This window comes from Pinus tabuliformis, chromosome 3_2 (genome assembly GCF_031772625.1).
Source record: "Pinus tabuliformis cultivar Carrire ecotype Pingquan chromosome 3_2, CPIR1, whole genome shotgun sequence".
NCBI lineage: Eukaryota > Viridiplantae > Streptophyta > Pinopsida > Pinales > Pinaceae > Pinus > Pinus tabuliformis.
Window position 1 is genome coordinate 1,257,156,709 of NC_142302.1, and position 18,308 is coordinate 1,257,175,016.

The 18,308-nt window shown below is 37.6% G+C and overlaps 1 protein-coding gene across 4 annotated transcripts in view; it reads left to right on the top strand.

The window, feature by feature from the left end:
- LOC149185300 (yacP-like NYN domain protein) overlaps window positions 1-18,308 on the top strand; it is a 394,333-nt gene that overhangs the window by 138,908 nt on the left and 237,117 nt on the right. For all 4 annotated transcript variants that reach the window (XR_016257373.1, XM_089417893.1, XM_089417894.1 and 1 more), the window contains exon 7: window positions 17,963-18,017. Coding sequence is in view for 3 of the 4 variants with exons in the window: in XM_089417893.1 (XP_089274019.1) it covers window positions 17,963-18,017 (55 nt within the window). In the remaining variant the exon portion in view is untranslated. The remainder of the gene's footprint in view (window positions 1-17,962; window positions 18,018-18,308) is intronic.

Consider the following 18,308-nt stretch of genomic DNA (forward strand, 5'->3'; position numbering starts at 1 on the left):
TTGCTAGCTTTAAACATGCTAACCAACTTGTCATACATCTCCTTAGATGTCCCCAAATTAGAAATGTAAGCAACTAAGTCCTTATCAATAGAATCTCTGATGATCTTCTTAGCTTTGACTTCACTTTTCTTGTACTTAATTTTAGATAACAATGGTATGTTCTATGCTTTAGAGCAATTTACTTCAATTTTTCTTAGCCCAATATCAATTTCCAGATTAGCAATCACATTAACATTGATAGTAAATGCAGATAGAACATAAACAATAAGCAGAAGACAAGCCAAGACAAGAGGACACAATATTTGGTGGATGCCAGGGAAAAACCCCAATGTGGGGAAAACCCTTTGATCAAATCTTCTTATTATTCTTCAAAAGTTCAGCACAGAGAGAGAGTACAATATACAAAATTTACTTGCCCAATCACTGTAAAACAGTCCAGTCAAATTGCAGTCAATAGGATGCCCTAACCAGAAAGTCAATGCTGGTCAAACCAGCAGAAAGTCTCCTCCAAATGAGCTTGGTCAAACCCAGTCAACTTGGCCTCCAAAGACAGTGCAAATCAGCCCAAAATAGTCCCGAAATTGTCAGTCAAAATCAGTCAACGCAAGTCAACGCTGCGGTCAAAGTTGCTGCAGTCAACGCTTGTCAACCTGCCTAGAAAATCTCGGTATCTATACTGGAATATGTGGCTTGCCCAAACAGAGATTCTCCCACAAAAATCACAGTCAAATGAAGTCAAACAATGCCTAGTCAACGTTGATCAAAGCTAGCTGCGACTCGGTCAACACAAAGAACATAAATGCCCAGTCAAACCTTCACACCTGTGGAGAAGAACATACTGCTTGTGATTTGTACAACCCAATCAGATGAAGAGAGAGAATGATGTGTGTTGAGGTGTGTCCAAATGAGGAAAATGCCTCTTCTTGTCAGACCAGGAAGTAACTCCTCAAAACAATTTGTTGATTTCATTTAGGTTGGTGTTTATATATACATGAGGGAGAGACTGTTTATTTCATCTTTCGGTGACTATTCATATTCTCTATTATTTATTTACATCAATTTAAGTTATTCACCCAATCCTGATGATTAGGTATCAACATTCCGCCCCTTAATCTGAAGGGATGTTAGTGAGTCCAAGCATCGTTCTGAATCTCTCAAGCTTTTCTCTTCCAAGCGCTTTGGTGAAGATGTCTGCAATTTGCTCGTTCGTGGAACAATGGTGGAGATGGATTGTTTTGGCCTCAACATGATGTCGAATCATATGATATTTAGTATTGATGTGCTTCGTTTGATCATGGAACTTTGGGTTCTTGACCAACTTTATTGCAGAGGTATTGTCAATCATGAGTGGAGTTGATTATACTTGTTTTACCTGCAAATCTTCAAGAATTTTCCTGAGCCACACAATTTATTTTGTTGCCTCAGCTGTTGGCACGTATTCTGCTTCTGTTGTGGAATCTGCTGGAACTGATTGTTTGCGTTATCTCCAGGAGACAGCTCCTGATCCAAGACTCATAGCATATCCTGAAGTAGATACCACAGTTTATTTGTCTCCATCGAAGTCTGAATTAGAGTATCCAATCAAGCTGAAGTCGTCCACCTATGTATACTTGATTTCAAAGTCTTGAGTTCCCTTCAAGTACCTTAGAACTCTTTTTGCAGCAGACCAATGTCCCTCACAAGGCTTTTGCATAAACCTGGAGAGGATTCCAACAGCAAATGAAATGTCTGGTCTGGTAGTAGTTAGGTAGTTGAGACTTCCTACAAGCTGTCTATACTTTGTTGCATCCTCAAATTCTTTTCCTTCAATGGATGTGAGCTTTAAGTTTTGTTCCATTGGAGTAGTAAGAGGATTGCATTTTGTCATGCCAAACCTGTTCAACAGATCTCCAATGTACTTCTTTTGAGAAAGAAATATGGACTTCGGATGTTGAGTTACTTCAATACCAAGATAGTAATGAACATAGCCCAAATCAGTCATTTCAAAACCTTTCCCCAATTCCTTCTTTATGGATGCAATGTAGCTTTCATTGTTCCCTGTCATCAAAAGATCATCTACATATACCACAAGATATACAACTATTTTGCCAACTTTCTTGACAAATAAAGTTGCATCATCAAGATCATAATGTTTGAAATTGAGTTTCAGAAGATGCTCAATTAGTTTTTCATACCAGGCTCGCAATGCTTGTTTGAGGCCATACAAGGATTTCACAAGTTTGCATACTTTATGTTCATGTCCTTTCACAACAAATCCTTCAGGCTGGGACATAAAAACGTTCTCTTTTAGATCTCGATTCAAGAAAGCAGTTTTTACATCCATTTGATGGACTTTCCAACCGTTTTGCGCTGCTAGGGCAAAGAGTGTTCGGATGGTAGCCCGTTTTGCTGTGGGGGCATAAGTCTCCTCATAATTGACCCCTTCCTTCTGTGCAAAACCTTTTGCCACAAGCTTGGCTTTGTGCTTGTCAAGTGAGCCATCAGCTTTATACTTGTTCTTGTAGACCCACTTGCAGCCAATTGGTTTGGTTCCTAATGGAGGATCAACCAGCTTCCAAGTGCCATTCTTTATGAGGGCATCATACTCCTTTTGCATCGCTTCTTTCCATTCATCATGAGAAGCATCTTCTTTGAAGGAAGTTGGTTCAAAATCTGTAGACAAATTCGATTCATAATCATAAGAAGCATCCATATCAACAGGTGAATTAGAGTCATCTACATCACCTCTATTTTGCCGATTTGAATTTCTAATTCCTGTCTTTCCAACCTCATCAGGATGAACACTTTCAAGTGTCTTTGTCAGCCACTTTGGAGGACCTTTCTCAGATGGTCCAGGCTGCTCCGTCGATTGAGTCGGGATTGAATCAAGATTGAGTCTCCCAATTCTATCAATCACATCACTTAAAGCATCATCCGTTGTTGGAGTTTCATGCGGGGGAGAGAGTGCTTCAGAAGAAGATTCCACATGTTGTTCTAGTATAGGAATCCCCCCTTCAAGATGTGGAATCTGATTATCAAATTCTTGAAATGATTTTGCATTTGTGAATCTATCCAAGTGATCAAGTTGCTGCTCAACAACATTGTCAATTTTGGATGATTCAAGAAAGATTACATCTCTAGATACAACAAACTTTTTATTGACTTCATCATAGAGACGGTATGCTTTGGAGGTGTTTGAATACCCCAGGAAGATACACTTACGACTTCTTGCACCAAGTTTATTTCTATGTACCTTTGGTATCAAGGCATAACAGGTGGAACCAAAGACCCTGAGATGCTTTATTGAAGGAATGTGCCCATACCACATTTCATAGGGAGTCTTGTTTCTGATAGCATTAGATGGACATCTATTCTTTATATATGCAGCACATAGAACAACATCAACCCAAAACATTATTTTTACATTTTTGAAGAAGAGCATGGAGCGTACCATATTTAAGATTGTCCTATTCATTCTTTCAGCTACACCATTCTGTTGGGGATTATAAGGCACAGTTGTTTGATGTTTGATCCCATGTTGGCGAAGATAGTTTTCAAATTCATTTGATGTGTATTCTTTTCCATTATCAGTGCGAATAGACCCAATATGAGATTGTGCATCATTTTCAATCCATTTATGAAAGTTCTTGAATGTTTGAAAAGCATCAGATTTGTTCTTCAATAAATAAACCCAACACATTCTGGTGTAGTCATCAATAAATGTCATCATATATTTATTTTCATTTGCAGAAGGAACAAGTAATGGACCACATAAATCTGAATGAATGAGTTCAAGTTTTCTATGTGCTCTTGAATGTGAATCATGAAAAGACTGTTTGCTATGCTTTCCTAGAATGCAAGCATCACATTGCTTAAATTTCTTAGGAATTGTAGTCAAATCAGCAACACCATTTTTCTTCAACAAGCGGAGGCTGTCATAGTTCAAATGTCCAAATCTAGCATGCCATAATAAACTTGATGTAAGTGTACCTTCTTCATAATGAGAATTGTATGAGAAATGTTGTGCACAAGCAAAGGTACCTTGCAGCTTGAGAAGCCTTTCTTCTTCTATTCCCCTCGTGACAAGTGAGTGGTCAGATGCTTTTCTCACCTGAAGCTTGCCATCAAACATATGAATGGAGTGACCTTGCTGGTGGATGTGGACCAAGGACAACAAGTTTCTCTTTAGTTGTGGGAGATATAGAACATGATGCAGAAGGAAGTATGGAAGACTAGGCAATTTAAGCCTGATTGTGCCAAGCCCTGATGGCTTGATTTTTTATTGGTCTGCAAAGTATACTACTCCATCAACATTGTCAATAAATTGTTCAAAAAAATCTTTTCTATGAGTCATGTGGCAAGTTGCTCCTGAATCAAGCAACCAATCATTTTTCCAAGAAGCAAGTGAAGCATTAAATAAATCTTCATTTACTCTGATATTACAGTGTGCCACAACATAATGAGCGGATTCAGGTGCTTTACCTTTGTCTGTATCATTAGTTTTACCTTTGGGTTGATTTCTTTGCTGCTCAATTTTGTCCCAAGTTAACTTGCATGTAGAGGCATCATGTGATCCATTTCTTTTGCAGCGTATGTAGTGCAAATCTGACTTTTCTCCTTGAGATTGTCTGCCCCCCTTGCCTCTGAAATATCTTCCTCTTCCTCTTCGACCACCTCTTCCTCTGGAAGGATCTTGAGCAGAATTCTTTTCTTTATGAGCAAGGCACATAGCCTCTTCAGAAGATTCAGGGGTTGTTTTCTTTCCAAAAGCTTTCCCTCTTTCAGCAAATTTTTTCACAAGAGAGTCAAAGGTAATATCTTTGAGATTTCCATTTGCTTGCAATGACTCAAGATAATTGGAGTAAGTAGGATAAAGTGCCTTGAGAAAAACGATAAGAGGAATATCCAATTCAACCTTAGTGGCTTTGATATCATGCATTATAGATTTTACTTCGGATGCAAGAGCAAGAGGATTATTATTTTGCAATTCAAGGGTGAAGAGTTTAATCATGAGTTGAACAACTTCAAGTGCAGAATGTGAGTCATAGATTTCTTTCAGCTTTTGTAAGGCTCCGAAAGCAGTTGAAAATGGCGAAATATGGCAACTCACCTCTTCACTTATAGATGCTGCAATTAATGCATAGGCTTTGCTGTTCTTATTTTCCCAAATGGCGAGCTCTTTGTATGAGGTAAGCTATTCTGGTTGTTTGTCTCCGTCTCCAATACACACTCCTTTCCACAACTCATTGAAAATGAGCATGTGTTTTATCATCCGGGACCACTCAGGATAGTTCTCCTTGCCAGTGAGAACTATTCCCACAATAGATATGATTGAATGCATACTGTAAATAAAAATAAAAAAAAATAAAATAAAAAAAAATAAAAATAAAATAAAATAAAAATAAATAAATAAATAAAAATTCTGCTGGCAAAAATGTGCTGAATGTTTAATATTGTGACGAGGGGAGGAGATGGCACTATTATATTATACGAACCAGTGGTAGAGGACTATGATATGCTAGATTATACCACAGTTATACTAAAAAAACGTAGCATGGAGTATTGCCAATAACATTCAATCGACAATGCTTAATGTAATAAATGGGAGCAAAAGTGTATTAAGTGGAGCAGGTATTAAAAAATGGGAGCGGAAGTGTATTAAGTGGAGCAGGTATTAGGAAACCAGAAGCGAAGGTGTGCGATACGGCGCATGATTCAATGTATAACCAGTGAGATTCAACGTATAACCAACAATTATTAGGTGTGGAGAGGTGGTGGAAGGTGTGTTACTGTTTTGAATGGGCTTGTATTTCATTGAGTTCGGTCGTGGTTACGTTTTTGAATGGTTTACACCACACCTCTCTGCTGCGTTGACTGTGGTTACCGTGGGGTTTATCCCATACTCCGCATCCATATCCTAATCCCAGTTTGGTTGGTCGTATTACATGCTGCGTTTTATGTTACATACTGCCCATATATATATATCGCTTGATATCATTGTAGTGTCACTGCGATACCACTCCATGCTGCGTTTTATGTTACATACCGCCCATATATATATCGCTTGATATCATTGTAGTGCCACTGCGATCCCATGGCGCCCATAGTGGGGCTCGAACCCATAACCACAAGGTTAAGAGCCCACAGTCAATGCAGCAGAGAGGTGTGGTGTAAACCATTCAAAAATGTAACCACGACCGAACTCAACGAAATACAAGACCATTCAAAACAGTAACACGCCAGCATATCATTCCAGCGTATCACCTTTACGCTTGCACCCTTCTTTCAATTAGAAACGAAATGAAATCCAGGCTTACTAGTCTTGCTCGCTAGTCTCCCAGAACAACGAAGACAACCCTTCGCCAACCACCCTTCGAGTTCTCTTCTTCTTGGATTTACAGTGGCCGGAACGCTCTCTTCGCTTCCACCCACGATCAACTCGCCATCTTGCACCTTGAGCAGCAAATTTTATGAATCAATATTATATGTCAGGGTAGCGGATTATATGAATCAAGATTATATGTCAGAGCAGTGGATTATATGAATCAAGATTATATGTTAGGGCAGAGCAGCGTATTATATGCAGGTGAATATGAATAAAAGATTGTCAGAGAAGAGCAGAGGAGCAGCGCTTTGTATGCAAGGCAGAACATAGCCAGAATAGGGAGTTACAAAGCAGAGGGAAGCCAAAAATGGCGCTAGCTCTGATACCATGTTAGACGAGGCAGTAACTCCTCAAAACAATTCGTTGATTTCATTTAGGATGGTGTTTATTATATACATGAGGAAGAGACTGTTCATTTAATCTCCCGGTGACTATTCATATTCTCTATTATTTATTTACATCAATTTCAGTTATTCACCCAATCCTGATGATTAGGTGTCAACACTTCTATTTATACACAATGTTGAGGGTGAAGAGACACGTCTGTTGGGCTTCATGAGCCTACATTAGACTTCTAGCCCACCTTGTCAATTTGTCCATAGAAGAAATAAATTCATAATTCCAATTCTACTTGTCAGAATGAGATAGTCTTTAAAGCAATCTTGCACCTCTCCGAAAGAGGAATCCAATAAAAATAACATCTCCATCATATGAGCTATCCAAGGTGGAGTTTGGCCCTAGTTGCCAATTTTAACAGAGACTTATAAAGCTCTTGAGGAGATAAAAACTTGGCCTGATCACTAGTGATTGATTTGACATAAGAGGCTTTCCTCTAAACAAAGGAGGCTTGAACAAAGGCTGCTCTTTCACCACACCTCTGATTCCATGTTTAAAATCCAGGGCATCCTCTAGACTGATAATTACCCAATTACAATAACTTTGAAACACTGTTATTTCTTCTAAGCCATGTACAACTTCAGAGATGCTCCTTTGTCATGTCCAACTTGCATATTGCATAAACTCTTACTTTGAATATGCAATCTGTAGTTATCTTCAATAATATGCAGTTCAACAACAAAATTCATACCTCAGATCATCAATACTACAGGTGCCCTTACTTTGCCCTTTAATTCTGCCTCACAACTTTTTCAATGTCTGGTCATAAACTTTAACAAAGTTTGCTCCCAAACGTCATCAAGGGCTGCTTCAAAGCTTCTGGTTCAAAACTTCTACAATACAAGTATCCAAATCTGCTCTAGAACTTGTACAAGATAGGCACCTGCTCCAAGCTTCTTCGAAATTGGCATCAATGTCCTTGAAATTGCCTTAGCCTTAGCCTCAGTCATCCAGAAATATGCCTCAGGATTTTGGATTTGTCACAGATTTGGATTGGCCTTAGGACCTGTTGACCACTATTGGTCAACTTCCCATGCAGTACACCCTCTTTTCTTGGCAGAAAGGGGCAGCACTTGATCGACGTGTCCGTGCCATCCTGCAGTCATCAGCAGTTTCATCATTTTAATTGTAAACCCAGTCTGCATGTATTGATTGTAAATAATCTTAGCAGATATGAGTCATGTATGTAAAATTGCCTAGGTGGACCTAACCTTCTATGATAATCTATGTCCCGGAAGGTTTTTCGTCTCACCGATCCATGGATCGGCAGAGTTTTCCTTCAAACCTGACCCCAAAGCCGGGATGCATTTTGTCATTAGAACTTTAGGAGAATCCTAGTGTGTTAATCTGCTAGATTATAGCTGTGTCGCAGAACTGGGTGATTGATGAGGGTCTGTGTTAAGTGGGTTTGTCCCCTTGAGATGTAAATTGTAAAAAGTCATCATGAAATGTGTCTTGAGGGTTGAAAATGTTTTAAATCCCCTCGTGAGTCCTAAGTCCTAGGTCCTAGGTAATGTTTCCAAAGGCTTAGTTCGATGATCCATTTAAAAAATAAAATAAAATAATAAAAAAAAAAAAAAAAATTTAAAATTTAAAAATTTAAAAAATATAATAAATAATAAGAAATTTTAAAAATTTTAAAAATAATAATAAAAAATTAATTGAATAAATCGACGGATGAGATCAAGATCAACGGTCGAGATCATTTCTACATGGATCATTCGAACTAGCCGTTGGGATCATTTCCTTTATATAGGGTCTTAGTTGGTCATTTCAGATTCATTCGATCTGTGAGTCTAAGGCTGAAGAAGCTCTCTTGTAAATCTGTTTTTGGTTAATAAAGAAGACTTTGGGGTCTATATCTTGCTGGTGTTACTCTCTTGAAATGTTGTGAGATTGTTTTAATTTTCTGCATATGTTATTTTCAGCTGTTAATAGTAGTTTTTTTTTTAAGAGTATTGTGAGTACAGGTATCTTGCTCACTTGCTGGGGTTTGGGTGCTGTTAGGGTTTCTGAAGTAATGGCAGGTATCTCCATTACTTCCTGAGATCTAGCAACATTCTTGCCCTCTTTACTGATGGTTGTTTTCGAGGTGTGCAGAAAAACCCTTGTTGAAGAAGATTTGGTGGGCGTTAGGGGAAGTTCTCGGCTGAACCAGCCAACTCCCACAAGCGTTTTTTGTTGAGCCCAGTTGGATTTGATCCTGGGTCTATCATCTGCATGAGAAAATTTCTGAAGTTTTTCTCACAGTGACAATCTGAAATTACTTTTCTTTAAAATTTTCCTGTTCTTATTGTTAAATCTGGCTGTTAAGGGGCCAAATCTGTACATCAAATTAGCTGTTCTAGGGTTTCGAATTTTTTTTTAGGGTTTTGAAAAATTTCTCAGTTTTTCTGGAGCGAAATGAAACTGAAATTTTTTTGAGCTTTTTATTTGTCGAAAACTGATACATCGAAAGTCTGTGCAGGCAGCTCACCGGTCTAAAACAGTTGGCATCCTTAAAAGAAATCGATTCAAATACGCTGTCCATCGGCACAGCATCATTATAATTTCGATTTGCAGTCTCAGATTCTATCTATCGCTTGTCTGACCGCGTGCATACGAAGTTTCGAAGCCTTAAGGAAATAATCAGTTGTTGGCTGGGTAAAAATTTTCTCTTGGGCGGCTCTCCAAAAAGAGGCATCGAATGTCGTTTTCTACTTGCGGTTAAATGCATCGCCGTCGAGGGTGTCTGATCCGCAGATAGAAATCAATCACCGTAGAGATTAAACTTCACGCGAATCATATTCTGGTTTAAAAGTGGCTGCAAATATTACGACTTGGTGTGAATCCCTGAAAGACGACGTGTTTCCCTCATTGCCTCCGTCTGGTGCCAGGAACCGCATACCTGCGGGTTTGTCTCAGGAGTTTGGTGTTAAATTCATTGCCGCCTGGAAACTGAGACTGTGATGGCCTGTGGATCATTGGCGTTTTGTGCGTAAAACATTGAAGCTGTAGCCGAAATCTTTGTGAGCCTGCGGGAAGGTGATGCACAATCAACTTCGATCAGAGTGGGAGCTCCAGACCGCATTCACGAAGGTAAAATTTTATCACGTCTGCGTTAAAGCTCAAAATCGATTTCAAGAAATCCGTTTTTTTGATCTGCGTCTCTGTCCAGCCAGCAAACGCTCAGGTAAGTTCCAGAACGATTCGCATTTCTGTTCACGCATTCAGTCTTTGACCCGGTTCCGCCGCCATCCGTTGTTTCCCTGGTCGAAGGTTTTATGATTTCCGCATTCGTTTCTAGACCTGAGCCCGGTTACGTTAATTCTGGATATGTAGTTTTGCTCCTTTTGTTTTCTTTCGATTTGTTTGCGTGGTTACATTTTAGTTTAGGGTTTTAGTTTCGATTTTTTTTTTTTTTGTTATTTTGGTTAGATTTTAATTGTATTATAAAAAGGTTTTGGGATTTTATTTAATATTAACTCATATAAAAAAAAAAAAAATGAAAAGGGGTTACCATAGTTTTGTAAATAGATATTATTTTTTTTTAGAAGTTTTGTATAGTCACGTATTTTTAGATTTTAATTTCATTTTATTAAGTATAGATTCATAAAAAATAAAAAATCTTAAAAATATTTATATTTGGGTTGATTTTGTAAATGTTAGATTTTAATTAGATTTTTTTAATTTTATTTTTTTTAGTTTGGTTTTAAAATAAAAAAGAAATAACAATAAAAAGATTTTAGATTTAGTTTTATTTTAGATTTTAAATTTTTAGATTTTTTTTAATTTTCATTTTTCTAATATTGAAAAATAAAAATAAAAAATTTCGAAAAAAGTATAAAAAATTGTGGAAAATTCTCTTCGTCAGATCCAGTCATTTCGGGATCTATCATCTTTCATGCTGAGATCTAGGTTTTCAAGCCGAGATGCGAACTTGATATCTGGTTAATGGTTTATGACTCGTGGTGGTTTAAAGCATTCATCTTTTAAAATTTTCAGTTGCTGGATATCGTTTTGGTCGTTTTAAGAGCATTATGATTTAGCTGATGATAGATGATTGCTGTTCACGGTTTATTTTTCTATATCATTTAACAAGTAATCATTTTAATAACAATCTCTCAAGGCACTGGTCTGCTAACTAATCAAATCATTTTAGTGCTTATCTTAATCGTGTCTCGTGTCTCCCAACCAACTGGTCGACAGTTGGTCTTCATCATCTCGCAGGGTCTACCCCCCTTAGCCGCGGGAGATAGGCTTAAACGGAGGGATCGGGGATCAGAGTGACAGCCCCCGGTCTGAGCGTTGTCGTGTCAATCCGCGCGACAACATTTTTTGGCGCCGTTGCCGGGGAAATTGTTTTCTCGGCGTTTCAACGACTTTTCATTCACCTTTCTCATCTCTCAGTTTGAGCTGGCAAATTCAATATTTTGGCATCTTTTCATCACGTATCAGTAGCATCTTTGCGGTTTGTTTCTTGTTTGGGTGGCGACTCCATTTTTTTTATTTTTTCTCAGACAAGAAGCCTGCCGCATATCTTTTTGTTGATTGCTTTCTGGATCTTAGAATCAGATTTATTGTTCAAGTGGCGACTCCACTTCTTTCATCTTTCGATTTTCTTGAGGATAGATCTAGTTCTATCATCCATCTCATCCCTTATTATTCATCATGGATTATTCATGTAAACCATGTTGTTTTACTCACCGTCTCCATGATTTTCCGGAGGAGGCCCTTCGTGAATTACCTATTTTTTCAGATGGTGATCCAATCGCTGCTAAAAGGCATATTGACTTGTTTATTCGCATCATGATCATATATTGCAGAGCCCCTCAGTTTAATCATGACGATATCAAAATGCGTCTATTTGTCCTTTCTTTAGAAGATGATGCTTTGAATTGGTTTAACAGTTTTCCTAAGGAATCTTTCACTTCTTTGGTTGATATTATCAATGCTTTTGAAGACAGATATGGTTATCCAAACAGCTTGCCTTCTTCCTCCAAAATTGTGCAACAGAATGTAAGTAATTTGATAGGAGGTCCAGCTGAAAGATCCCAGGACGATTCTTCATGTCAAAATGTGTCATCCACCGAAAATACTGCAGATCAAGTTCATGAATGTGAAAAATCAGGGACAAATGACGATGAAAAGGAAGAACAAAAGCAAATTATACGAGATCTAATGATGCTAGTGAGAAATATGGAAATCAACCAAACTAATTATGTCAATGATGTGAAAACTTTGTGCACTCACCTGGAGAAACGTATTTGGGAGATTGAGGTCACGCAAAATCATCATGCTAAAGAAATTGAGGCCATAAAAACTAAGTATGAAACAGAAATTGGAGACATGCGAAGTAAGATCTCAGGATTAGAGGAAAATATGGTGACTATGAAAGCTGATCATGATAGAGAAAATAATTCTATGCAAAACAAGTTATTAACTATGGATGAGGAAATGACTATCATGACGTTCAATCATAATAATCAGTTGGCTGACATGCAAGCGAATCATAAAGAAGAAATAAATTTCATGCAGCATTGCTTGATGGACGTAAAGGAAGAGAATGTTAAAGTAATAAAAGATATGCAAGAACACCATGCCAGACAAATCAGTGCTACAAAGGGATGAATGCTCTAGTCAGATCGATGCCATTAGAATACAAGTTCAAAAGATTCAACAATGGTCAGATGATAAGAGAAACCAGGAGCCTTCTCATTTGTTACAAGAAGATCCATCTTATTATGAGGAGGTTATTAGTTCGATTGAAAGATGGTTGATTGAGGGTGATCCGGACAAACTTAAGAATGATAAAGATCAGATGCAAGATGAAGAAAGACATAGCACGCATATCTTACATACTTCATCTGATAGCTTTGAAACAGAAAGTACCAGATCATCAGTGATTCAGCCTACCAGAAAGAAAAAACGTAAGAGAAAGAAGATTAGACGAAGATTTGATGCATCAGACGGCCGCAAGCAGCTTGATTTTCGGATAGGAAAGAGTCCTACCATATGCAAAATGGGACATGGCACATCCGACAAGCAGCCGACAGATTTGCCTGAAAGCAGGCAAATGCTCAGTATGCACTATATTGAACACATCTGATGCCGTAGGGCATCCTTTGTATCGTATTTCTAACCCTACTCCTTGTCTTTTCAGCATTTCATTTCTGTTTTTAGGATTAGATTTACTTTTCATGTTATTAGTTAGTTAATAAATGAAGAGCTTTTATCTTTCCTGTGCTTAATGTATATGATGATTTTGGACGGACGCTACTTATATTTTGTTGTGTGTTGCATGGATGCAGATTCTGGATTCTCACATTCCTACAGAGCAGCAACGTGTCCCCAAGTAGAGCCAGATGTTGACCACTACTGGTCAACTTCCCATGCAGTACACCCTCTTTTCTTGGCAGAAAGGGGCAGCACTTGATCGACGTGTCCGTGCCATCCTGCAGTCATCAGCAGTTTCATCATTTTAATTGTAAACCCAGTCTGCATGTATTGATTTTAAATAATCTTAGCAGATATGAGTCATGTATGTAAAATTGCCTAGGTGGACCTAACCTTCTATGATAATCTATGTCCCGGAAGGTTTTTCGTCTCACCGATCCATGGATCGGCAGAGTTTTCCTTCAAACCTGACCCCAAAGCCGGGATGCATTTTGTCATTAGAACTTTAGGAGAATCCTAGTGTGTTAATCTGCTAGATTATAGCTGTGTCGCAGAACTGGGTGATTGATGAGGGTCTGTGTTAAGTGGGTTTGTCCCCTTGAGATGTAAATTGTAAAAAGTCATCATGAAATGTGTCTTGAGGGTTGAAAATGTTTTAAATCCCCTCGTGAGTCCTAAGTCCTAGGTCCTAGGTAATGTTTCCAAAGGCTTAGTTTGATGATCCATTTAAAAAATAAAATAAAATAATAAATAAAAAAAAAAAAAATTTAAAAATTTAAAAATTTAAAAAATATAATAAATAATAAGAAATTTTAAAAATTTTAAAAATAATAATAAAAAATTAATTGAATAAATCGACGGATGAGATCAAGAGATGTCTTGATCTTCATCAACGGTCGAGATCATTTCTACATGGATCATTCGAACTAGCCGTTGGGATCATTTCCTTTATATAGGGTCTTAGCTGGTCATTTCAGATTCATTCGATCTGTGAGTCTAAGGCTGAAGAAGCTCTCTTGTAAATCTGTTTTTGGTTAATAAAGAAGACTTTGGGGTCTATATCTTGCTGGTGTTACTCTCTTGAAATGCTGTGAGATTGTTTTAATTTTCTGCATATGTTATTTTTAGCTGTTAATAGTAGCTTTTTTTTTAAGAGTATTGTGAGTACAGGTATCTTGCTCACTTGCTGGGGTTTGGGTGCTGTTAGGGTTTCTGAAGTAATGGCAGGTATCTCCATTACTTCCTGAGATCTAGCAGCATTCTTGCCCTCTTTACTGATGGTTGTTTTCGAGGTGTGCAGAAAAACCCTTGTTGAAGAAGATTTGGTGGGCATTAGGGGAAGTTCTCGGCTGAACCAGCCAACTCCCACAAGCGTTTTTTGTTGAGCCCAGTTGGATTTGATCCTGGGTCTATCATTCGGTTTTACTTTTCTGATCTGCATGAGAAAATGTTTGAAGTTTTTCTCACAGTGACAATCTGAAATTACTTTTCTTTAAAATTTTCCTGTTCTTATTGTTAAATCTGGCTGTTAAGGGGCCAAATCTGTACATCAAATTAGCTGTTCTAGGGTTTCGAATTTTTTTTTAGGGTTTTGATAAATTTCTCAGTTTTTCTGGAGCGAAATGAAACTGAAATTTTTTTGAGCTTTTTATTTGTCGAAAACTGATACATCGAAAGTCTGTGCAGGCAGCTCACCGGTCTAAAACAGTTGGCATCCTCAAAAGAAATCGATTCAAATACGCTGTCCATCGGCACAGCATCATTATAATTTCGATTTGCAGTCTCAGATTCTATCTATCGCTTGTCTGACCGCGTGCATACGAAGTTTCGAAGCCTTAAGGAGATAATCAGTTGTTGGCTGGGTAAAAATTTTCTCTTGGGCGGCTCTCCAAAAAGAGGCATCGAATGTCGTTTTCTACTTGCGGTTAAATGCATCGCCGTCGAGGGTGTCTGATCCGCAGATAGAAATCAATCACCGCAGAGATTAAACTTCACGCGAATCATATTCTGGTTTAAAAGTGGCTGCAAATATTATGACTTGGTGTGAATCCCTGAATGACAACGTGTTTCCCTCATTGCCTCCGTCTGGTGCCAGAAGCCGCATACCTGCGGATTTGTCTCAGGAGTTTGGTGTTAAATCCATTGCCGCTTGGAAACTGAGACTGTGATGGCCTGTGGATCATTGGCGTTTTGTGCGTAAAACATTGAAACTGTAGCAAAAATCTTTGTGAGCCTGCGGGAGGGTGATGCATAATCAACTTCGATCAGAGTGGGAGCTCCAGACCGCATTCACGAAGGTAAAATTTTATCACGTCTGCGTTAAAGCTCAAAATCGATTTCAAGAAATCCGTTTTTTTGATCTGCGTCTCTGTCCAGCCAGCAAACGCTCAGGTAAGTTCCAGAACGATTCGCATTTCTGTTCACGCATTCAGTCTTTGACCCGGTTCCGCCGCCATCCGTTGTTTCCCTGGTCGAAGGTTTTATGATTTCCGCATTCGTTTCTAGACCTGAGCCCGGTTACGTTAATTCTAGATATGTAGTTTTGCTCCTTTTGTTTTCTTTCGATTTGTTTGCGTGGTTACATTTTAGTTTAGGGTTTTAGTTTCGATTTTTTTTTTTTTTTTTGTTATTTTGGTTAGATTTTAATTGTATTATAAAAAGGTTTTGGGATTTTATTTAATATTAACTCATATAAAAAAAAAAAATGAAAAGGGGTTACCATAGTTTTGTAAATAGATTTTAATTTTTTTTAGAAGTTTTGTATAGTCACGTATTTTTAGATTTTAATTTCATTTTATTAAGTATAGATTCATAAAAAATAAAAAATCTTAAAAATATTTATATTTGGGTTGATTTTGTAAATGTTAGATTTTAATTAGATTTTTTTTATTTTATTTTTTTTTAGTTTGGTTTTAAAATAAAAAAGAAATAACAATAAAAAGATTTTAGATTTAGTTTTATTTTAGATTTTAAATTTTAAATTTTTAGATTTTTTTTAATTTTCATTTTTCTAATATTGAAAAATAAAAATAAAAAATTTCGAAAAAAGTATAAAAAATTGTGGAAAATTCTCTTCGTCAGATCCAGTCATTTCGGGATCTATCATCTTTCATGCTGAGATCTAGGTTTTCAAGCCGAGATGCGAACTTGATATCTGGTTAATGGTTTATGACTCGTGGTGGTTTAAAGCATTCATCTTTTAAAATTTTCAGTTACTGGATATCGTTTTGGTCGTTTTAAGAGCATTATGATTTAGCTGATGATAGATGATTGCTGTTCACGGTTTATTTTTCTATATCATTTAAAAAGTTATCATTTTAATAACAATCTCTCAAGGCACTGGTCTGCTAACTAATCAAATCATTTTAGTGCTTATCTTAATCGTGTCTCGTGTCTCCCAACCAACTGGTCGACAGTTGGTCTTCATCATCTTGCAGGGTCTACCCCCCTTAGCCGCGGGAGATAGGCTTAAACGGAGGGATCGGGGATCAGAGTGACAACCCCCGGTCTGAGCGTTGTCGTGTCAATCCGCGCGACAACAGGACCTCTGAAATGTGCCTCAGGAATAGGGCCGCAATAGGCCTCAGGCAGGCCGAAATCAGTCTTTGAAGGAAGCCTCTGAGCAGGCCACAGTCTGTCTCAGGCAGACCGAAATTTGCCACAGGAGAGCCTCAGGTTTGGATCTACATCTTCCTCAGAAATCAAGCGAATTGTATGTCCAGAATTCAAAAGAAATATCTCAGCAGAAATCTCAGTCTATTTCTAAAGATCAGAGAACATTTACTCTTTTATCTTTGATCACTTCCCTTCATATCACAGCTCTTCTCCTTATTTCCCTTGGTCTGCACCAATGATTTCTGAGGCCTTTCCTTGCTCAACAGATGCCACGAATTGATGTGTTTTTATGCTCCACGGCTGGGCTATATATAGTGTTTAGAGTGAGCCCTATTTTGGGGCTGACCTGACCCAGAAATGAAAAATTTCATTCTAAAAGACACGTCTATTCTAGAGCTGACTTGGAGCAGGAGGATTAGACTCTCTAAAAAATTAATTTTGTCTTTCATAGAAGCTCCTTTCAAGGCTGACTAGCACACTTGGACTTGGGCTAATTCAAATCACAAATTTGACCTCCTTTTAGTGGCAGCAATGAATTATTAGGGACATGAATTTGTGGGGCAAGAGCTGATGCTACACCCATCAATTTGGGGCACCAAACTTCGAACTTGAATATCTTTCCAACCAAGAGGACCCATAAGGTGTACCACCTATCAAACGAAATGGTATGATGAAGGCTACCAATTTGGAGTGGTCTTATATCCAAATTCACCGTCTTGTGCACGTATATTATCAAACAAGTGCTGGCCCTTTCACCCTTTGACATCAATGATAATTTCTTCCAACAGTTTTCACCTAAAGAGATTGATCCCTCTAGGCGCATGCTAGATCCACGCTTAAGATGGGTCTATACTGGTTTAATAAAGTGACGTAATGTTTAATTAGTCACATGCCAATTTATGGTTACATATGTACCTTTTTTAAGCTGCAACTCTCAGCTTGAGACTCGTATATGGGGTGGTTTTCATACATTGTATAATGTATTGAATCTCTCTTCTTTCTCCTTGTGTAATTCTGCTGTCATGTATGTATATATTTCTGATAGAATTATCTTCATTAGAGATTTATTTATTTTAAGTTGTATACTTGGAAAATACTAACTCAATTAACAATGGGTATTAAAGAAAGTTATTGTTGGCATGCCACAAACTTTATGATGTCAGTATAATTGGAAACAACCAAGATATTCTGTAAGCGAGTTATGTGTAGTGCATCATGCATCGTTTTTTAATGGTTATTCTCATGTGACTTTTTGATTGCCATAGGTTCTTGTATAAAGTTCATTTCTTTTTTATCATTGACCTTGGTTGGTTCATTGTTTGTTTTCTGTTATTTCTTTCTTGACCTTGTTTCAAGCCGCAATGCATGTAGAGATTTCTAGATGCTTGACAATTTCAATTTATATTTCTCATGAGGAAATATTTCTGGCAGTGTTGACATCATATTTGCAACAGATGCATCAGCAGATGCTTGGATTGAAAAAGAGGTTAGCAGTCTAGTTACATGTATGGACGTCACATTCTTTGAAGTGATATAACATGTGTTCCATGCTAAAACTATGTTAAATGGAATTAATAGGAAATAAAGTAACATTCCTAGAATGAAATATGCTCTTTAGGCCAATTTTGAAAGGGCTGAAAGAATTGTATTTTTAATTTGTATTCTACAGTTTCAAATTTTCTACTACCATGTTCTTAGGGGAAGCATTGCGCATCCACCAAACAAGTTAAATGTTTCAATTTAGACCAAAAACAATGAATTCATGCCGTGTTGAGAA